Source organism: Hyaena hyaena, unplaced genomic scaffold, assembly GCF_003009895.1.
Source record: "Hyaena hyaena isolate Hyena2069 unplaced genomic scaffold, ASM300989v1 scaffold_8, whole genome shotgun sequence".
Lineage (NCBI taxonomy): Eukaryota > Metazoa > Chordata > Mammalia > Carnivora > Hyaenidae > Hyaena > Hyaena hyaena.
The window spans coordinates 4,995,733-5,018,499 of NW_024080640.1; the positions used below are offsets into that span (position 1 = coordinate 4,995,733).

The 22,767-nt window shown below is 54.2% G+C and overlaps 1 protein-coding gene across 3 annotated transcripts in view; it reads right to left on the minus strand.

Annotated features, from left to right (window-relative positions):
* Window positions 1-22,767, minus strand: part of PLXNA4 (plexin A4) — a 363,413-nt gene that overhangs the window by 23,734 nt on the left and 316,912 nt on the right. For all 3 annotated transcript variants that reach the window (XM_039243559.1, XM_039243563.1, XM_039243570.1), the window contains 5 exons: window positions 20,057-20,199; window positions 11,704-11,972; window positions 8,965-9,031; window positions 8,061-8,207; window positions 4,271-4,430 (listed from right to left, as the gene is read on the minus strand). In XM_039243559.1, the coding sequence (XP_039099490.1) occupies window positions 4,271-4,430; window positions 8,061-8,207; window positions 8,965-9,031; window positions 11,704-11,972; window positions 20,057-20,199 (786 nt within the window). The remainder of the gene's footprint in view (window positions 1-4,270; window positions 4,431-8,060; window positions 8,208-8,964; window positions 9,032-11,703; window positions 11,973-20,056; window positions 20,200-22,767) is intronic.

Sequence of the window (22,767 nt, forward strand, 5' to 3'; positions counted from 1 at the left end):
CGGTGGACTTTGAGGAAAGCGAATTGCCCTCCATGATGTAAGTGGGCCTCATCCGCTGGGCTGAAGGCCTGAAGACAAGACTGACTCAGCAGAAGGCCTTCAGACTTGAACTACAATGGGGGCTCTTTGCCGGGTCTCCAGCCTGCCAGCCAGCCTTGCAGACTTTGGACTTGCTGGTCCCCTTGCCATAGGCTGAAGTTCTGTGTCCCACCAAAATTCCTATGTTGAAATCCTCACGCCCTGTGCAATGGGGTTTGAAGGTGGGCTCTTTGTCAGATAGGTCATGAGGGTGGGGACCCCTTGAATGGAATCGGTGCCCTTGTAAAAGGGGCTCCAGAGAACTCCCTTGTTCCTTCTGCCATGTGAGGACACAGTAAGAAGGCATCACCGATGAACCAGGAAGCAATCTTCACCAGACACCAGGCCTGTCCGCCCTTTGATCTTAGACTTCCCAGACTCTGGAACTGTGAGAAAGAACTCTCGGTTCTTTATAAGCCATGCAGCCGGTGGTATCATGTTATAGCAGGCCAACGGGCTGAGACCCCGTAATCACGTGAGCCATTCCTTAAAAGAAACCTCTCTCTCTATATGCACATTCCATTGGTTCTATTTCTCTGGAGAACCCTGACTAATACATTCCCCATCTTGGTTGCTTAATGCCTAGAAAGGTCTGCCGAAAGGGTGGATGGGGGTGGGGTGGGGAGGTGAGAGAACTTCAGTCTGAGGAGCAATGGATAGAAGTGTCTGGGAGGAGCAATGGATAGAAGTGTCTGGAAGGAGTGGCCGGGCCAGGGGCCACGGTGATGATGAAAGTCAGAAGGAGGTGTTTGGGGCTGGATTTACTTAGGACAGTGACAGAGGTAGCTTAAAATGTCTTTGTCCCCTTTGAGCTGTTCTAGGACAGGTGTCCCTGCTTTGCCAGGGGCTGACTGGCATCGGGAGGGGGAAGGCAGTCTTTGCCCAATGCCCTGAGCTATGGGGGTGGGGGTGGGGAGGAAAGGAGAATGCTTGGCTCTCTTGCCTCTCTCCGGAGCACGGGTCTGAGTCCTCTCCTTTCCTCTGTGCTGTGTCCCTTCAGCATTGATTAATTTTTGATAATAATCACACCTTGCGTTTGTAAATTGCTTTTAGGCTTTTAAAGCACTATCACCTACATGACGCGAGAAGCTCGCTTTGGCCTCTTTCTCCCCTTGGGGACCACAGGCTGAGTTGAATCATGTAGAAAAAGCATTTGGGTCTCTGAGGAGGGTTCCATTTCCTTGTTATGCAATGTGGCTGTGGTAGAAAGAAAGCCAGAGCTTCCGGGGCGGCTCCAAACCCGGGCTCTCGTAGAGCAAAGGGCATTCCTCAGAAGGGCACCCACCATGGGGGGGCCTTTATGAGGTGTGCAGCCTGAGCTCCTTCCCCAGTAAGATGGGGCCCTGAGGCTCGAACTGCCTGAGGTCCCCACTTCCTTGGCTTCCCCCCGTATCTGTCCCTGCGGTCAGGGTAGCTCCTGGGTCCTTCCCAACAGCAGCTCGATGGGAGGGGTGGCCCCTTGGTTCTCCTGAGGCTGCCTTGTAGGCAGTGAGTCACAGGAGCCCCGGCTGCTGCGGGAAGCAGCCTATAGCTCAGAATGTGCACCCTGGGGTCAGTCTTGCTGCTTTGCTGCAGGGCTCAGGCCTCTTCACTGGGATGGGGTGGGGGGAGGTGGCTATGGGAGAGGTGGGGGTTGGAAGGAAGTAGCCATAGGTGCTTTGAGGCTGCCATTTCTGCTCCAAATGGCCCACCGCTCTGGCTGCAGGATGCTTTACATCTTTTCATTGATGCCCTGCTCTTGCCGGGCTTTTGTGTCTTCAGGCCTTTTAGGAGCACTTTTCCAAAGCTAAGGAGCGGCTCCTTCCCCTCCCAAGATCGGTGTGTGTGTGTGTGTGTGTGTGTGTGTGTGTGTGCGCGCGTGCGCACGCGCAGATTCCAGGGGGGGGGGGAGATCCTGAGCTGGGATGTGGCCTCGCTCCAGGAAATCAAGCAGGTGCCGAAGGCGTGGCCCCTGAATCTGCTTCCAGGGCTGCCCCCTGAGCTTGGGGTGGACACTACACTGCCGGACGCAGGCCCTGCCCTTCCTGAGAGCTGTGAAGTGTCTGAGCCGCCTCAGGAGGTAGTGTTCCTCACCACCCACCTGCCCTTTCCTGGTAAGGAAGAGAAGGTCTTCCGGTGCAAAAGCTCGGTCTCGGTGCTTCAGGTGGAGGCTCCCGAAGCCCCCTGCTGCTCTCCCTCCCGGGAGTCACCCCCTTCCCAACCGTGAGAAGCAGTCGTCGTGTACCGCCTGCACGCAGGAGCTCTCCCTGTGCGCTGACCCCAGCTTTCCACCCTCACCCTCCGGCATGAAGGCTCTTCTAACAGCTCCTCCTCTGGGCCCCACGATGTCAGGGTTACGCTCCCGCCCACTGTGCAGATAGGGACACTGAGAAGCCAGGAACACGGACATGGCTTCCGCCGATCAACAAGAGGAACGGTGGGTGCTACCTGGCTCCGCTAGCGAACGCCAGTCTCCCCAGGAAACCCACTATGAAGCAACCCACTTAATTGTTTGGGGTGGGGAACCCGGAGTCGGTCTCCCTCCCCCTGGTCCGTCAGCAGCCCCTTCACTACGTCCGTCTGTGGGATCTTGACGGCAGCAGAGTCACCGGCACGCAGACACAAGTGTTCACCCTGACGGGGGTGCCCGGTACCCCGGGACACACGCGTGAACACGCTGGTGCACCCCTCACCACCACCGACTCGCTCCTGTGCTCCCCCCTTGCCCCAGAAGCAGCACACACAGAGACACCTCTCAAGTGAAGGGGACTCTGTGCTCCCCGATCTCTCTCTCCCTGGGTGTCGCAGCCCCTGGGGCAAGAGGAGGGGGGTTAAACGAAGCAGAAAGGGTTGAGGTGAGTGAGTTTGTAGGACTTCCTGCTCCTGAGTCTTCAGGCATCAGACTCTGGAGGGACGTGGATGGCGCAGCAAGACGGGATGAAAATTTCCTTCGGATTTTAGAAAACAGCGGAGATGTCCATCTGTGTTGGATGGCTTAACGGAAGGCAGCTTAGAGGCCAGATGGGTGGATTAGGGGCCCCGGGAGGCCCTCCCACCCCACATTGCCACAAATCTCCAGACACAAGCACATACACAAACGCCTTTCTCTCCGTGCCCAGGATCAACAAACAGGCACATACCAGTTCCTTACTGGTGTTGTTCTCCCGATCAGTAATAACAACAGCCCATACTAACTGGGTGTGTACTCTGGGCCATGCCCTGCATTGAGGAGCTTTTACAAGCATCATCGAATTTCTTTCTTACGGTGAGTTGGGCATGATGATTATCTCCATTTTCTTTTAAGTTTTTTTTTTTTTTAACATTTATTTATCTTTTGAGAGACAGAGAAAGAGCATGAGTAGGGGAGGGGAAGAGAGAGAAGGAGCCACAGATTTTGAAGCAGGCTCTAGGCTCTGAGCTGTCAGTGCAGAGCCCGATGTGGGGCTTGAACTCACGAACCGAAAGATCATGACCTGAGTCAAAGTTGGATGCTTAACCGACTGAGCTGCACAGGTGCCCTGATTATCTCCATTTGATACGTAAAGAAATGAAGATACAGAAAGGTTAAGTAACTTGACCACGGTCACACAGCTATGACTTAGCAGTGTCAGGACTCAAGTCCAGGTGTGACGATGTGTCACAGGGTCAAACTGCCTCTCTTCAGCCATGGCCCCTTTGGAGCCTGGAGCTCCCCACCAGGGTCTCCCCAGGACAATATCTCATTAAATACCCAGGCAAGCCATAGATTGGCCCTAAGGGGCATGCCCTTGTTTAATAGGCTATGCAATCTATTCATGGAACATTCAAATAAAATGTCATCCCGCTCCCCAGCAGGCTGTCATCTCTCATTTTTCTCTCCTCTTTTTCTCCGTCTTCCATCACTGACCCAAATCCCTCCTGCCTGAGGTAGTCAGCAAAAATGACACACACAGAACAGAGGGCAAGGGAAGACCCTGGGGGCTAATGACGGTGGTGGCAGGAATGGGGACCACACAGATTCAGCTCAGGTCCCCTTCACTGCAGAAAGGACACCCTCAGCGACTCCAAAGACCCCAGAGGCAGTGGGGCCTGCTGCTCGCTGAGCAGCCCTGGGGGCAGTCTCCATGGGCTCCTGAGGTCTGGACATGCCTGCTCCCTGCACCTGGATCCCCTGGTCTGTAGGAGGCGCCTCTGAGCAGTCCCAGGACAGCCCCTGGGTGGGCAGCCTACTCACCCAGGTCCATGTCTGCAGCCTTCGGCCGGTGGGAGCAGGGCACATTCTTGAAGATGGCATCCAGAATCTTCTCCTTGACCTGAGTAATGGTATCACAGTTGAGGATCTTCACTGGGACCTCAGGGCTGTTGGCATTGTCTGGGTTGACACAGCTCAGGACCTGGGGAGAAGGAGCAGAGGCACATCGGGGAGGGCGGCAGGAAGAGCCGAGTCCCAGGTGCATCCTGGACCCCCCGCTGCACACACCAACAATCTCTCCGGACACGCACCCATACCCACACTCTCTCTCACATGTACACGGCACCATGTCAGCAGCACACCCAGACCCCTGCCCACTCCTGAACCCTCCCCTTCCCCATGTGTGGGTCCTTCCTCCCAGCCACTCCCTCTCACATACACACACACTAACACGAATCTGGCTCCTTGCTCAAGAGGTTTCATAAGCTTCGATTTTTGTGACTGTTTTGGGCTGATTGGAGGTTGGAGAATCTATAAGAAGCCTAATGGGTTCTTTAAAAATAAAAAGGTGTAGGTTCAAACTACTTGAGATCCTTTCCTGGCTCTGAACCCAGAACCTTGTGTTAAGGAAGAGTGGTCACCCTGGCCCAGGGCCTCAGTGTCTCTTTCTGGAACTAGTCCAAAAAATTCAGGCTCTTCTTAAGGCACCAAGCTGTATTTTTTTTTTCTTCCTTTAAAAAGTTCTGGGCTCTTTCCCAAGGCTTTGCTTCCCTTGCTGTTCTCAGAGAGGACCGAGACTCTGTCTACATGGATGGGACTGGGTGGGATGCTGGGGGGGGGCTGGGGGGATGGCTGCCATGGGGCGCGGGTGGGCTAGGCGGCTGTCACACCGGGCTCCCACACCCTCCCTCTGTCCCTGCCTGCCGGAGCCCCCCATGCCCTCCTCCCTAATCTTTCCCTGCCCTTGCCACCTCGGATCTCAGATCTCGCATGTCTGCAGCCTCTTACGACAGCTCCCCCTCCCCTCCCCCTCCTGTTCCATGTGGCTGCAATCAGACCCCCTGGACGCCTGCCTTTCATTAGCAGCCAGACTGCTGTGAGCTCAAACGGGAACATGCTTCCTCCATTAAGAAGGAAAAAAACCCTCTCCCAAATCTATAAATCCGGTCTCTCACCCTCAAAGTGTCCTAAAATGAAAACAATGGTGGAAGAAATTCTGGGCCATGGGCCCCTTCTGAGTGCCTTCTCCCAGCTCTTCCTTCTAAAGCATTCCGGACCCTCGCTGCCCCCTCCGTGGCCGAGCACAGCCTGTCACCTTGTGCTGCCCTGGCCATCCCTGTTGTCCCATGCTCTGGGCTCAGCCTCCTCTGCCAGGCATCAACTCAGACTTTTCTGGGCTTCCTCCCCTAGAACCTCGAGGCAGAAGCTGTCCCCCCTCCCCCACCCAGAGTATGGCCTGCAGACATTTCTGCTTGCCCCAGGGGTTCACGGTGACCCTAGGAGAACCCCATGGGATGCCTCAGGGCCTCCAGAGAAGAAGGGGAAGTGCTGAGGGACAGGGTTGCCTGGCCCCTGGCCAAGCCACAGCTCCACCCGGAGCACCTATTCCCATGCCCCTTGGCTAGGTTCTGAGCAAACTGCCTGATGTGTTTTGTTTCGTTTTTTCCTGCCAACTCAGTACTTGTCAAGTTTTACTGTGACTAGGATCCCTCAGGGGTTTTGTTAGAATGCAGATTCTGACTCAGGAGGTCTGAGGCGGGGCCTGAGATTCTGCAATGTGGCGGGTAAGCATGGAGCGCCTAGCAGCCAGCAGGCTCCTGGGCGAGCACCCAGCACTAGCAGGCTCCCTGGAGAGGCCAGCAGGGCCCTAGAACCCGCAAGCCCAGGTTCTGGTATCCGGCTGATTAATCACTCAACACTTTTGAGGGCACCTAATAGAAAGCGATGCACCCCTGAGGCCCTCAGTACCTGTCCTCCTTTGCGGTACCCCTCCGCCCAGGACAAGGAGAGTATCCATTGGCCCGCACTGTCCAGGGCTCCTGTAGCACTGCTGAGTCCCACGACTTCCCCTCTTTTTATCTGGCCCCTGCATCCCGGCAGCTCTGGCCCGGGACAGCCCTGGCTGCTGCTGTCTGGTACACTTGCTTCCCTTCCCTTCTCGCCAGCCAGGGGCTGCTGCCCTTATGTCTGTTGGGAGTTCCCTTTCGTAGGCCTGAGGTGGCGGTCCGTCTCCCCGCAGCCCTTGCTTCTCCGGGCAAAACAATTGCAATTTCTTTCCAGTTTCCACATGGCGCCTCTTCTTCCCCCAGTCTCTCCACTTGACGGCTGTGCTCCCCTGACCCACTCCTAGTTCCTCACATTGCCTGACACCCGGCTGGTGTGCTAACAGTAGGAAGGATGCTGCGATCTGGGGACAGAGCATCTTCATTGTGCGGGATTCAGTATTGAGGATCCATGGATGGGATGGGCAAGGAAGGGGTCGGGGGAGATTAGGCAGGAGACATTTCAATGCTACATCTAGCTTATTAAAAATCTATGCGGGTCTCTATTTTGGGAAGCCCCCCGCCCCTTTCTTATTTTAATCAGAGCCTCCAAGTCTCTCCTCTGGAGCAGAATGTGACTCAAGGAAGCCAGGCCTTCGGTTGCATGCTGCTCCTCTGAAGTCTCCTCAGTGGCGCCCATCCCAGCAGGTCTATCAAGATGCCCGCTGGGCCCCTGTCCCTCGGCCCTCTGAAGATGGAGAAGGACAGGTGCATTGCGGCTGCATCATTCCCAGCCAGGAGGGGCCGTCTCCCCATGGCCGTGGGGTCTGGGATTCACCCTGGGCTCACTGTTCCTGTCCCGCTCTGCCCTGTCCTGGCCCGGCCTGCATGGGTCTCATCTCCCCATAAGTCCATTTAAATCCTTTTGTCTGTCCACCCGTCTTGGCGCCACTTATCTGCTATCTTATGTTCTAGCTCCTTCCTTTCCCACCCCTCCTCTTTCCCAGAGGAGGCTCGGTGGGAGAGAGTGCCTCCATCACAAGAGCGCAGAGTCGAGTGAGTGTCCCGCCCAGAGGGACGGTGGCATTCCTCTGGACAGGCATCGCGGGAAGCGTGGTCCCTGCCTTGTACCCCTCCTCACACCCCATCCTCTGGAGTTTTGGGAGCTATGCACAATTACGATCCCTGGGTAAATCAATTCTAGTGTTAACCCCCCCCTTTTTGTTTTAGATAAAGAAACCCAAACCCAGAGAGATTGAGGGATCTGCCCCAAATCAGCCAGCTGGTCAGAAGCAGAGTCAGGGCTCTAATCCAGGCCTCATGCTCCCCCATGCTGAGCTTGGCTGCCTCCTGGGGTGACAGCTGCTATCAGAAGAGGGGGTCTAACCTTGACAGAGGGAATCCCTAGTTCCCTGGACAAGCGCCTTATCCACTAGGCCATCCTGGCCTCGCGGTCTGTAGCTTGGGTCATGGGCGTATTTGAACTTAGACTGGTAGGCAGAGCTGAGCTTCCGAAATATAACCTCTTTGAGGTTTCCTCTCCTTCGGCTTCCACCCTCTCTGCATAGAGCCGTCACCGTCTGCGCTGGGATCCCTGATGAGGCATTCATTCCATGGAATCAGCCGGCCAGCTGTTGGCGAGGCTTGGGACCCCATGCCCAGCGCCCTGGCCTGGAACCACACCAGCCTTAGCCCCAGATGCCCTGGTGTGGTGGTAACTGAGGGACCCCAGTGGTGACGGGCACAGGTGGAACACCTGGCTGGGCCCGTGCGCAGGTAAGGACAGGTAGCTTGTCAGCATCTCCACTCGCTGCTCAGGGGCATGGGACAGCGTCGTGAGGCCGGCTTACCAGGGTTTTGTAGTCGATCTGCTGGCGGATGAGCTTGTCCTCACTCAGGGAGTAGCGCGCCTCTCCTGTGATGGCGTCGATGGGCCCCTTCTCCATCTGCTGCTTGATGGCACAGAACAGCGAGAAGAGGGGCTCCCCGGCGCACTCCTGGACACAGAGAAGAGCCGTGCTGGGCGGACTCCGGACCAGCCTCCCGGAGCCCGGTTCCCTGGAGGGCTGCTCTCCACTCCCCCGTCTCAATCCTCTCCCGCTCCCCGTCCTTCTCTCTGGCTTCAACTCCCCCTTCAGACGTGTGTTTCTCCTAGCTCTCTGGACCACCTGTCTTCTCTCATCCACCCTCTCCCTCTTCACCTCCCCTGCCTCCTGTCTCTTCTCTGTTCCTCCTCCCCTCCCCACTCCATCCCTGCCCATCACGAGACAGAGGTCAGTCCCTGGTGGGACCAAGCCGTTCGAAAACAAGGTAATAATTGAAGTGGAGCAGATCTTCCATCTTCTACCCACACACGCAGCTGCAAGTGACCAGCCTGGGACCCTTATGGGCCTGGGGGCTGGGAGAGTTGGGGGCTGGCAGAGGTAGGAGGGGAGGGAGAGGGAAAGCAAGGAAATAAGGGGCGGATTGTTTGGAGATTACAAGGGGAATGTGGCTTTAGGGCTCGTGCAGAATGCTCTCATCTCCCCTTCACCTGGGAGAAAGTGGCCCCAGGGGATGGTATCACGCCAGGGCCGACAGAGGTTCTGTCTAGTGTCAGGGGGTCCCCCCCCCAGTTGGGGACAATGACAGTGGTGAGGGGGACCACATTTCTTGGAGGGGTTCTAAGAGCCAGGCCGTGGGGAATGTGGGCTTGGGGGCAGGAGGGCTCTGGCGGGGGGGTACCCCCAGAGATACCCCCACATCCAATCATACCTTGAGGAACTTGTAGAGCAGGAAAGTGAACCAATTGGTCAACATCTTCTCAGCCACAGACTCAGTCCTGTCACCAGTCACCAAGGAACCAAGGGAGCAAGACAAACGCAGAAGCAGCCGGTCAGACCCCAAGGACTGGGAGGGCAGGGGGTCAACTCTGCTGTTTTGCGGCTTACGGCTTTCGGGCCCCATCTCGAGGTACTACAGAACAGCTGGATTCCATGGCCTCCTAGATGCCCCGTAATGATAAGACAGGAACCAGGAGATGACATTCAGGGGTCAGGCTCCCCGGTACACATCTGGTGGGAATGCGCTAGACCAGCTGCCCCTTGGCACTTTCTGCAGTGAGGAAAGTACTCCCTGTCCCGTCCAGCGTGGTAGCCACCCGCCACCTGGGCCCAATGAGCCCCCAAAATGCGGCCAGTGTAGCTGAAGAGCCGACCTTTAATTAATTTACATTTGAACGGTCACGTGTAGCCCGTAGCCACCACATCGGACAGTGCAAGCTTAGAGACTTTATGGTTTCCTCTGGGTGGAGAAGAGAAACACACGAAACTCAGGGAGATACTAATTTGGTAGAGGATAGACAGGAAGGGGGCAGGAGAGGTGGGTCGTGGGACGAGAGCCCGATGGATCAGAATGACCCCATCCCCTAAAGCTAAAGCCTCCTAGAGCTAATACCGAGCTCAGCCCGAGAGATGCCAACATGGTCCTATTTCAAATTACTTCGGAACTTCCCCTGGGACCTGGCTAGTGTTTTGTTTGCGATGGCAGGAAGTGCCTTCTTGAGTCTAATCCTCATCCTTTGTGCCGCCACCCAAGTCCGCTTCTCCTTTTACTTTGGAAGGGAAAGGACACTGCTGCCTTGTTACAGCCCCAGGACACTTCTGGTTGCATTCATTTAGAGAAAACAAACTCCATTCGAACTCGGGCTAAGCGTGTGGCCTCCTCCACGGAGAAACCAGCCCATTCAGGTACGTGTGGATAGACTTGGGAGCTGCACTTGGCAAAAGATGCAAATAACTCCGATCCCAAGGCAACGGCCAGCACAAAAACGAAACTGAGAAGAGCAAGACGTCTGCTGAAATGAGGGGGCCAGCCCAGGGCAAGGAGAAGAAAGGGAGACGGAGGAGGGCAGAAGGCGAGAGGGCATCTGGAGCAGAGTGAGTGGAAAACAAGAGGGGAGACACACAGATCCAGAGCGAGGCCACGCCGGGAAATTGTCGGTGGGAGCTCTGGCAGGCAGCCGCAACCCTAGAATTATGCCGGTGGGTGGCTGCGTGGTGGAAGTAAAACAAAAATCAAAATGATCTACCTTGCTGTTTCCAAAGCTGTCTGATTGCTCCGAAATGTAGCAACCTTTTGCAGCTGTGCAGGCGAATGCCCACGGCACCAGGAAAAAGCCTGAAGGAAACACTTCTGGAAGCCAAATCTAGCCACTGGACCAAGCAGGGGGCCCTGCCTCAGACCCGGATGCCCAGGACGGAGGCAGAGGACGGGCAGAGGCAGACGGCTGCTGGGGTGGTCCAGGCAGAGGGATGCGAGAGTTCCCCGGCTTTGTCCACACGAAGGCTAAAGACACTGCAATGACAGCCTAGAGAGGAAATGGCCTTCAGGTACGAGGAAAATGTGAACACCAGCATGGATAGAGTTGGAGAACCTCTAAGTCCTGTAAAGCTGAAGCCACAGGATAGGGCTTCTGCAGTCACACGTGACAACACAGGTCTCCACAGTGTCAAGGACGAGGCGTCCATCGGGGTGTAGTGGTGCCCCTGGGCGCTTGGAGGGTCTCCAGCAGGTGCCAGGAAACACCTGGTGCATTATGTCAGGCAAGGGGCCACTGAAGGGCTTTCGTCCAAACACAGGCTGGACTGGTGCTTCTCAGATTCCCATGTGCCTTCAGATCACCTAGGGTTCTCGTCAGAATGCAGATTCTGATCCGGCGGGTTGCGGGCTGGGCCCTGAGATTCTGCATTACCGACAAGCTCCCAGGTGCTTCGCTGCTGGTGCTGGACAGTGGTGAGAGCGGCCGGGGCTAGAGTTTCCAATCTTTTGTTTTTTTTTTTAACATTTACTTATTTATTTTGAGAGAGAGAGCGAGACCAAGAGAGAGACAGAGAGAGAGAGAGAGCGAGAGAGTGAGCGAGCAGGGGAGACACACAGAGAGAAGGAGAGAATCCCAAGCAAGATCCGCGGTGTTCGCGCTGAGCCCAAAGCGGGGCTCCAACTCATGAACCGTGAGATCATGACCTGAACCGAAATCAAGAGTTGGACACTTAACCGACTGAGCCACCCCGGTGCCCCTAAAGTTTCCAGTCTTGAGATGGTGAGGGTGGTCCCCAGAGGGGCCTTGGGCTATCTCTCCTAATTCATGTTCTGATTCAGATAAGGCCGGGGTGATGAGCAAGGGACCTCTGAGGATTCCCCGAGAGAAGAATTCCAGTAGAAAGGGCTATAATCAGGGAAGGGTAAGGACACAGAGAGAAGGCAGAGTGGAATTGGAGGGCAAAAGAGAAGCAGCATGGTGAGCAGACGGGCCAAGGTGGACAGGGTCTTCCAACAGGGTGTGGGGGGGGGGGAGGCGCCCTGGTCTCTGGGCAGGTTGGTGCCTCAGCTTGGGGGACTTGGCTGCTCCTTCTGGGAGCTCCACCCCCGTCTCCCAAGAAGGCACAAGACCCAGGCCGCCCAGGGGCTCCCTCTGACCTCCACCCCCTGCCACCTGCTGGGCACGGCCCTCACCTCCTGAGCAGCAGCTTGGGGTGGTTCTTGCTCTCCAGGTTCTTGTCGATGAGGTCGGCCAGCAGCTGCTTCAGCACGTCGGTGGCGTACTCCAGCTTGCTCTGCAGCACCGTCATGATGAGGGAGGCCACGTTGCCGCGGTCGCGCATGGAGAAGCTTCGCTGAGACTCCAGGGTGCGGATGAAGGACAGCAGAAACACCTTGTTGTTGATGAGCTGGGCAAAGAGCTTCAGGCCCTTCTCCACACGCTCCTGCCGGTAGCCGGGGACCTGCAGAGGAGCCCCGCCCCAGGGGGAGTCCTGAGGCCGGGCCCTCTGCCTGAGGCAGAGGGTCCTCCCCAGGGGGTGGGCGCTGCACACTGCGGACCTTGGCACAAGGCATCATGTCAGCTATTTACGTAACCCACGTGGCCGCCCACTACCGCTGCTGTGGGGGTGAATCAAGGGAGGCACAGAGAGAACGGGCACCCTTAGGAATGACAATGCTGGGATCTGAATCCGCTGCTGGGCGTGAGCTCTTCCCTGACGCAGCACAGAGGTGGCGAGGGGCCCTACATCAGGGCACAGGAGCGTTACAGACAGCCCTGGGGGGCCTCCAGCGGTGGAGGGGTCCCCACACCTGACTCCCCAGCTCCTCTCATGCTGACCCTTCTCTGGCCACGTGGATTCTGTTGACAGAACGGTGGCCTCAGAGTCAGGACTGCCAGGGTCCACATAGGCTCTGACACCACCACCCCGTGGGACCTCTGGCAAGTCCTTTAACTTCTCTGGGGCCCCAAGGTGATTCACCCAGGGAAAGGGGAAGATTAAGCCCAACAGACTCTAGCATCTGGTATTTTCTCAGAGACTCCCCTGAGACCCTGCTCCACCCACGGAAACGGGAGGAAGAAGGGGAAGAAGGTGTCATCTTCCTGTCCATCGGGAGACGCCGGCAGGGAGGCACCGTCCAGCCAGCCACTGGGCAGGGCATGGAGGACGCATCTCTGCGATGCTCGAGGCGGGCCCCACAGCTCTGCGTGTCAGGGCCCCAGACCGGAATCAGCTAGATGTCTGGCAACAGCGAGGGGCTCCAGGAAGTGCGGGGAATTAGCCCAGCGGGAAACCACACAGCCACGGGAGCGGAGGGCTTTCTACCGCTCATGGTAGCAGGACGCATCTTGCAGATACGGCGTGAAAAAAAGGAAGAAGAGGGGGCACCGTACAATACCATTTAAATAATGATTAATAAGAAAACAACAGTGGCAGGAAAATGGCTCTCCTCGGGGGTGGGGGTGGCGGTGACCGGGAGGGGGAACCCGGGGATGCGTGCGGAGGGCCGGGCCGGTTCAGCTTCATGCTCTGCGCGCGGCCTGGTGGCCACGCTCTCAGGGAGAATGCACTGAGCTGTGTTCCCACAAGCTGCGCTCTGCTCTGCGGGCGTTCTTTCATTAAAAGAGGAGGTTGCTTAACAAATAAAGCAGAGCCTCTGCCCTCAAGGTGAAGCCCTCTGAGAACAGAGCAGGGCACCCGTCGTGGTGTGGGGTGCTGGAGGAGCAGGGACATTCAAGAGAAGTGCCGTGGGGGGGACTGCATCGCCCCTGCAGGGGCCTTTGAGAAGGAGCGTCTCGTGTGCAACAGTGGAGCACACTGGGGTTGCGGGGAGGGGCAAGCTTGAGTTCACTGTCACAGCCATATACTAGTCCCATATACTAGGGGACCCTGAGAGGACTCCATTCCTTCAACGGCGAAATGAAGGTACTCCAGCTAATGCATCCGTAGACCTTACTTTGCTGAGCCCCGCTCTACATACTTGAGAAATGTTGACCCCTAGGCCACATGACACCCTACGAAGTGGGCACTGTTATTATCCCGGGGCCTCACGACAGTGAGGACAGAGAAGTGTCAGAGCCGGGATGGGCACCCAGGCGGCCGGCACTGCGTCCTGCCATCTCAGGGTGGGGGTGGGGGGCTGGTGGGAGCCCTGAAGAAGAAGATGTGTGAAAACCTTGACAGTGCAGGGCCTGACTCACAGTCGCCTTTACTGAATGGTAGCAGTTTTATCCCACTTTATTCTAGAAGTTTTAGACTTCTGGGAAGAGGGAGACAGCAGAAATCCCGTGTGCCCAAGGTCCCAGGAGGTGGCAGAGACAGAGCTGGAATGTTCATGCCACTCACTTCCTGAGCTCCCCGGTGTTCCAGGCTCGGGGTGAGGCCCTCGAGGGAGGCAGAGATGGGTCAGGCCCAGGCCTGCCCTTGGACGGTCAGCAGGAGGCCCCTCTGGAAGGCCATGTGGGAAGGCGGTACTCAGGAAAGAGTTGGGAACTCGCCAGAGCCGCCCCCCCCCCCCCCCCCCCCCACATTGTCCCAGTTCTCTGCACAGCTGCCCTTGGCCAACTCCTCATTCCCCAAGGTGGGTCCAATCCCAGCCTGCATCCCACCTGGCTCCCCCCATTTCCCTCTCCACAGGGGAAACACAAGGATGTGAGGCAGCCTCACCTTGCCCTCAGCCTGGCCTCAATCTACCCAGCCGTCTGTGTCCCTGCCGACCTCCCCCCGTGCTCTGTGACCGCGCCTCGCGTCTCACAAACAAGTGCACGTTTTACCTCCTCCGTCCATCAATAATCCCCGCCCCGGTCCCCCGGCCAGAGCAACATGGCCACAACTTGTTCTACAACTGAAAGATAATGCCATTTCCCAGGCACCAGCACGTGCAGTGCACGGTGCTGGCACTACAATCATCACTCCATCTAAGCCTTCTAAGGACCCTGCAAGAGTGAGTGTGTCCTCTCTACGGCTCTCAGAGAAGGTACTGTAGGCTTCCTAAGGCCAGCCAGCTGGTGTGGGATGGTGCTGGATTTCCAAACCCAAGCTTGTCTGGCTCCCCGGTCCCCATCCCTCTGCCCATCCTTCACCACACCTAGTCCTACCGCTGAGCCTAGGAGGTGACCGAGAGCCAGCTCTGAGTCTCCCCTTCAGCCTCCCGCATAGGGCCTCCTGGCAACTCAGGTTGGCCATCAAGGGCAGAGGAGCCACGTCTGGGTTTGGTACAGGGAGGAGGAAGGCATAGGGCTGGCCAGCTGGCATGTCTGGGGAGAGGACGTGCTCTGGACTTCTTGCCTTGGCTACACACGCCTCCTGGCCACCAAGGCCTGGGACCCTGGGAAAGGTTTAGCAAAGCCAGCTGTGGGGTAAACCTGGGCAGTGGCGTGGGGTTTGGAGTCAGAGAGACTAACGAACTCACACAAGGAGGAATGCTCTGTCACCTCTGGGCTCTACTGCCTTGTCTGTAAAATGAGAATATGAGTGCCCATGTCATAATGTTTCATGAGCATTAAATACGATAATGTATGTAAAGTGCTTGGCACACACAGTACGCACTTAACAGCAGTTTTATTACCTGCCTCTCCTATTTCGCTGCTTTTCACCTATCCTTCTTGCCCAGAAGTTTCCAAGACATCGAAGGCATCAGCCCAGTGTCTGGGGGGAGTTGGGGGGTGGGGGGAGAAGGTAGGAATTTTCTCCCCATTTGATGAAGGGGGAGATGGAAGTGAAGTATGAAGTATCTTGGTAGAGTATCCAGCACAATTCCCCTTTGTAACTTGCCACCCCCCCCCACCAACTCCCTAAGCAAATGTCACTCTGAAACAAGACTTTCTTTATTCACCAGATGGTTCGATAATTTAGTTGAAGCTTATGAGTATAAAACTGGATAGTAAATTTTAATTGTAAGCTAACAGGTTAGAGTTTAGGAGACAAGGACAGGTTGAAAATGGGGTATGTGGTTACCATTTGCTCTCTGGTTTTAAAGGATTGGTGTGTCCCCAGTGCATGGGCAGCCCCTTACCCACATGCCACCCCTTCACCCAGGGCTACGTCCAGGATGGACAAAGCCTGAGGACACCCCCTTCTTCACACACATCTACCACTATGCCCAACCAGTGAGCACCTATCCCAGTAGCTGAAAAGGTCGAGAAACATGGCTTTGGGTTATCAATGGCTTCCTGGGGAATATTTCCATACTTGGAAAGCCGACAGGGAGAAACTTTTCCAATGGCAAGGCAGGGTTGGAAACAAACCAGAAAAGAAGAATCCAGGCAAAATCCCAGGGTCTTGCATAGGATGTCGGTCATATGGAGCTCATATACCACGTGGGATGGTAAACGTTGATTTCTGTCCATTAATTAGAGAGTTTAACAGAAATGAAAAGTCATACGTTCTGAGCATACACCCAAAGATTAGGGCCAGGAGCTCCAACAGGCACTTGTACACCCACGTTCTTAGCAGCATTAGTCACAACAGCCAAAAGGTGGAAGCGACCCACATGTCTGTTGACAGGTGGATGGAGAAACAAAATGTGGTCTCTACACATAACGGACTATTATTCAGCCTTAAAAAGAAAAGAAATTCTATCACATGCCACAGTATGGATGAACCTTGAAAACATTTTGCTACATGAAATAAACCGGTCCCCAAAGGATAAATCCTGTATGTTTCCACTGAACACGAGGGACCCTGAGAAGCCAAATTCATAGAGACAGAAAGTCAAATGGGGGATTCTAGGGGAGGGCAAATGGGAAGTGATGTTTAATGGGTACAGAGTCTCATTTGGGGAAGATGAAAACATCCTCGGGATGAATGGGGGGGGGGGCGCGGTTGTACCACAGCGTGAATGTACTTAATGACCCTGAACATGTAAAAATGGTTGACATAGTAAACTTGATGTCATGCCTATCTTACCACAATTCAAACAAAGAAGAGCCGTGTGACCTGTTTGATGCAGAGCCTGTGCGGGACTGTGAGCCAACCTGTGTGGGCTCCAACTCAGGAAGTGGGGGCAGGTGGCCGTTAACTCCTTCGTGAGCTGGAGGGTGGGGGCTACAAGTGTCCCCTCATGGTAAAGGCAAGGAAGAAGAGAGAAGACTCAGGTTGGAGGGGAAACGTAAATGTGCCAGATGAGGAATAAGGCCATGGAGGGACGTGATGTGATTTATAATGGGGACATCGGAACTGTCTGGGGTGGGGGTGGGGTATCCACCCAGAGAGCATCTCAGGTGATTACAGCCCAGCAGGCAGCTCTGATTCTAAGAGTCCTCTGCAGCCCTCCCAGGGCGGGGTTCATCTGACATTTGTGAGGGATGGAGGAGGGGAGTCAGTGATTCCTGGGGGTGCCCTTGTGTGTGTCCAGGCCACGTGGTGGGCGGTGTCATTGTGAAGTGAAGAAGTTATGAGCCTCTGAGACTGTGCTGAACAAGGGCTCTTGTGGTTTCCTGGCAGAGAATGGAGTTTGCTGCCCCAGATGCCTCTGTTTAGGGATGTGTGACATGTCGGGGAGCAAGGCAGGGGCCAGGGCAGTGCCGTGAGGCAGGGAGCTGGCTCCCTGCCAGGCTCTGAGGGCAGGGGTGAGGGTGCTCGGGGATTCTGTTTGTAGAGCCTGGCTTGCTGAGTTGGGTTCCTGGCTGTGTGCCTCACTGAAGAATCAGGCTAGGAATGGGTAGCAGTACCCATCTTGCTTCTCACCAGAAACAGACCTTAGAGGGAAGCCTGGAGATGTACAGCTGGGTAGGGACTCTCAACAGCTTTCAGCGAGGGGCCTAGTACGATTCAGAAGGACAATGAGAGGGAATCCCTTGTATTCTGGTCCTAGGTAAACAGGGCTGCTATAGACGGTAAAGCAGCTTGTGCACTGAACAACCCTAAAGGTGCCGCATATGAATGATGCCATCTGGAGCACTACAGTGTTCAACATGCACAACTGTCCATGAGATCCTGTGGGAGAATGAGCCCTATAACTCTTCTGCTACCACCTTGGGCAGTCCTTGGGAATGTACTGCCCTAGTGTGTGTGTTAAACTCGTGCCAGGCTAGACTTGAGAATCTGAGAATTCCCGGAGATGCAAGTAAACATGGAAAGTGCGTACTTTTCAGTGGACTAACACCCTAGTATTTTGAAGCAGGTAAAAATGAGGCTGGAAGAAGCATAGGGGCACAGGCATGAAAAGGGAGACCCAGACAGAGAAGGACAAATATCATAGGATTTTGCTCATATGCAGAATTTAAGAAACTCAACAGATGGACATAGGGGAAGGGAAGCAAAAATAAGATAAAAACAGAAAGGGAGACAAACCATAGGAGACTCTTAAATACAGAGAACAAACTGAGGGTTGCTGAAGGGGTGTTGGGTGGGAGGAGGGCTAAATGGGTGATGGACATTAAGGAGGGCACTTGTTGGGACGAGCACTGAGTGTTATATATAAGTAATGAATCACTAAGTTCTATTCTTGAAGTCATTATTACACTACATGTTGGATTAAAAAAAGAAATCGGATGCTCAACCAACTAAGCCACCCAGGTGCCCCCAAATGATATTAGTTTTAATTTTTTTTTAACATTTATTTACTTTTGACAGAGAAAGACAGCATGAGTTGGGGAGGGGCAGAGAGAGGGAGACACAGAATCTGAACCAGGCTCCAGCCTCTGAGTTGGCAGCACAGAGCCTGACACGGGGCTCGAACCCACAAACTGTGAGATCATGACCTGAGCGAAGCTGGCCTCTTAACCAACTGAGCCACCCAGGCACCCCCCAAATGATATTTTAAAACAATTATTTGTTAACTTACCAAAGCCATATGTCAACTATAATCATTTATTGTACTAGATCTAAGACCTACATTCTTTTTTAATGTCAGTTCATAGGTGTGATGCTTTAACTTCATAAACAATTGTGAATTTTATATGTATGTCTTAGGCTAAAGAGTGACTTCTTTTATTCACCAAATTGGTGCCACCTGGTGTCCTGGTATTAATGTCTATAAAATAAGCATGGTTACTGCTCTCATGTGGCATATGTGGGGGCAGGGGGTTACAGAGATATGAACTGTAAATAAGCAAGCACATCAATAAACAAGATAATTTTCACTCAGAAAAAAAGAGACCGAGAAAATGAAGAGCATATCATGGTATAGATGATTTTTTCATTTGTTTACATGACACACCTGTATACCTTATACACGTATACACACAAGCAGACGTGCACACGGAGGGAGAGGTGCGTCATCAGTGAGGACACAGAGCCTACCACTGATGGCTTCAGGAAGTGCCTCCTGGTACCTGTCTACTGAGGAGCCAACGGGACCCTCCTCCAGACAGAAGCGACTGTTCCCTCACTATAGAAGCGTGCACATGCGTGTGCACACACACACACACACACACACACACAGAGGCACACACTTTATTCAACAATTATGGAGAAATGCATGTGGGCCCCAAAGTCCCTGGGACTTGCTTTGTTTTCCATAGAAACGCACAGCCTCTACACCCCTTTGGACCACTGTGTAGACATTCCCACAGGGGTCAGTACCTGCAAAACGGTGCAACCCACAAGCGATGCGTCTGTTATGTGATGCACGAGATAAATCTTGGAATTAGCCTTATTCTCTGCTGCTGCTTTGCCTAGAGATTTTTGATCCGTCCTAATAGGTATCCAGAGCCCAAAGCCACAACAGTGACATGCAAAGGCTCATTGTTGGGAGCACAGGCCCTGAGGTCTAACTCCAGGACTCAAATCCTGGCACCACCCCCTCCCAGCTGTGTGGCCCCAGAGCTCTCTGGGCCCTTATTCTTCAGACCGCTTGTGAGATAGTAAATCCACACACACACATATGAGGTACTCAAAACCGGACCAGGAGCTCAGTTGACAGTCCAGTAGCAACGATTATTCCTTAGGATTATTATTTTGCTCTGGTTTCCTCATTTATATTTTTCACTCTTCTCTGGTATTTATCTTGATAAGTCATCTGAAATCCCTTTCGGAACAAAGCATAGTATGAATATATGCATAAGCCAGATACTATGCTAGACAGGAAGTGATAAAGTGTTCAAAATGGGGTCCTGCTGGTACAAAAGATAGTTCTATTCTTATCATTCATGCTTCCACCTCCCTTCCCAGCATATCACTTATTGTTTCTACACATATTTATTGAGCACCGACTATGTGGTGAAATCCCTTACTTCATGGTAGTTTCCTAAACAGGAGTCCATGAACTCGCTACATTGGCTGCCAGATTTCTTGTTTGCATGTATATGTATGGTTTTTCTTCAACCTCCATTCAATTCTCAAGGGCGCCATGACCCCTAGAACCCAAATCTACTCCCATCTCTGCTCAGATGGCTCCCTGGCTCGGCCCCATTTCCTCCAGAGGGATGGGGTGGCTGGCACTGACAAACAGGGGTGAGGGGAAGCCTTGGGCAAGTCACGTCCCCTCCCTGGCCTCAGCTTTCTCACCTCCGAATGACATGGCTGCATGTGAAGGTCACCAACACTCTTCTCTGCACTAACACCTTGATGGGGAAGGCTTGGTTACAAGCCCTACTTCTCACCTCGAGGTCCCGGAGCACAGGGTGGTCTTCAATCCCTGGGAACAGCACCCGCATGGTATAGGTTCTGTAGTCTAGGAAGGGGATCCCAGCTCCGTCCAGGTCACTGGTCAGCTCATGGATGTCCGTCTGTAGCTCGGCAAAAGCTGGTACAAAGGGAAGCCCGTGAGACTGCTGGCTGGGGTGGGTCCTGGGTCTGATGCTCAGAACCCTCACCCACGCCCCTAGGAGACACGGGCAATGGGCTGTAGGTGTGCAGGAATAACGTGGGATGTTTTAAGTAGCTGGGGTAGATGATATAGGAAGGGGAGATAGATGTAGCACAAGGAAGCTTGTTTTGGGCCAAATCCCTTCCAAAGCATGGATGGGCATGGGCTGTCCATAGACTTGTCCTGCTGCTGGGGCCTGAATCGTTTTGGTTTACAGAATATGCTGGGGGTTAGGGGGACGTCAAGGGACAGGGAGAAGGAGGGGAGAGGTTCCAGGGGTGGAGGGTCTATTCCCAATTCTGCATTTTCTAGTGGGCTTTCTTATAAAAGTTAAGAACAATTTCTTCTGCAGTCCGAGTTCTCGGCCATGCAGCTCACTGGAGCCATCAGACCATCCAGTGGGGCCCAGGCTCTGCCACACTATGTACTCTTTCCATGATGCCACTCAGTGGTGAACTATGACCTGTGCGTGGGCACTGCTGTCTGTGGAGGCAGCTCAGGCCTCCAGATGGTGATGGGGCTGCAAGACCTTTTTCCTTCCAGCCCCTAAGAAAGTCTAGCACACAGCCCAGGTGGTCACACAGCGCCAAAGCTGTGGCCACACCCTATCCTGAGCATAGCCCTCCTCCCTGGCTACCCTCTGCCCTGGGAGGCCATCAGAAATGGTGTGCCGGACCCTCCCCTTCTCTGCCTTTCTCCTGGGCACATGCACATGTACTCACATGCACGCATGGCACACATGCACTTTCACACACAACCAGCATGGATTAACACAGCCAGTGGGCACCGATGAAACAATACTTCTTAAGATTTTACAAATATAAGAATAGGGAAAAAGTATTCTGTGGGCTCTGCTGATCACAGAAACACAATATGGCTGCCCCAGGCCCGTGCCCTCTGCACCCCACAGTGCCAACTTGGCCGACGGATCTTGAGTTTCCGGGCCTTGAGGATAGCAATGCTCCTCATTTGACAGGACAATGAACACAGTCCCCGGGCCCCTGGGGAGGCTGCTGCAGACAGACCTCTCCTGCGCTGCTCTCTGTCCACACGCCCAGTCACACTGACACAGGAGGGCCCCGCTAAGGCAAATGACTTCGAAGGCAGAGCAACCGTAATGCATCCAAGTAGAACTCACACCAACATGTGTGCACACGTGTGTATGAAGAGGGCTTGGTAAGACTTTTGGCACATACTGTCACAGAAAGCACTGGTGAACATTCATGTATGTACTAAGGAACACGTGTGTGTTGCAGTAATGCGTGTAATGTGTGCGTGGGTATTAGTGTGAGTGTGTGTGTGTGAGTGCATGAGTGACTGCCTGTGAGTGTGCATGTCAGTGAGTTTTTGTGGCCACATATGCACAAGTGTGTGCGTTGATGTATCAAGAGGCCAGGCCAGTGCAGAGAGGGCATGGTTTTGGGTGTGGGTGACATCCTGGCTTACTGTCAAGTCTTTAGGGAGTCACCTTCCCCGGACCCAAGCTGCCCCTTGCATGTTTGAGAGCCAGCTCTGGGCACCCCTGACAAAGACTTTCATGGCTAATCTCCCTATACTTTGCTCTACACCTCTCTCTCCTCGCTCACGCAGGAGAGCTCTCTCCAGAGCCAGAAGCCAAGGCTCTCTCCAGACACCTCCACTGACACTCTTCGGCTGGACTCCCTGTCTGACTGCTAATTCCTCCTTCTCCAGAACATTCTGAGAGGAACCTGGCTTCACGTTCCCCTCTCTGCCCCCTCCCCATTGGGGGTGCTCAGCTGGCGGCAAGGAGAAGGAGGGGGGTGGTCTTTTTTATTGGTCTGCAGCTTTCCTTCAAGTCACTAAGCGCCTCCAACATTCAAAGCCTTGTGCCTGCCACACATAAAAGAGATTCTAATCACTACACCTAATTAGAGGGAAGAGTACATTGCGGAGAAAAAAATTAAGCAGCGTAAATATAATAAAAGGCAGTAATTAACAGTCCCACAAGGCAGATGCCAGTGTTGACAGCTAAGGATGTACTGAGGGGATGGGACAGACCCACTTCCCCATCAGAGGGAGTCGCAGCCTCCCTGGTGGGGCTGGGAGAGCCCCGGGTACAGGCCGGATTGACTCGGAGAATAAATCCATGGCAAAGAATCCACTCAGACCCTCCCAGGGTGACTCACAAAATGATACCCTGCGGGCAACAAGAGTCTGACTTCTAAATATCCTTCTTGGATTTAGTGCAACTGATTTCACATCATGGTGGTGGTGGTAATTTTTAATCATACAGGCTGTGAAGCCCTCTTCCTTCTACATCTCAAATCAGCCCTATAGCCATAACTTCCTCCTAAAGGAAGGGAGCTGAAGGTTGCTGGATGCGTCATGTCAAGACACCCCAAGGTGTCCCAGAGAGGAGAGCATAAAACCCCCGCAGCCAGGATTCTGGGCTGGAAACTGCTCTCGTGGGTTTAGAATGATCCCAGCCTGACCTGGGGAAAGCGGGAAGGGGACACATCGAGGAAGGGGAGGGTGGCCTCACCC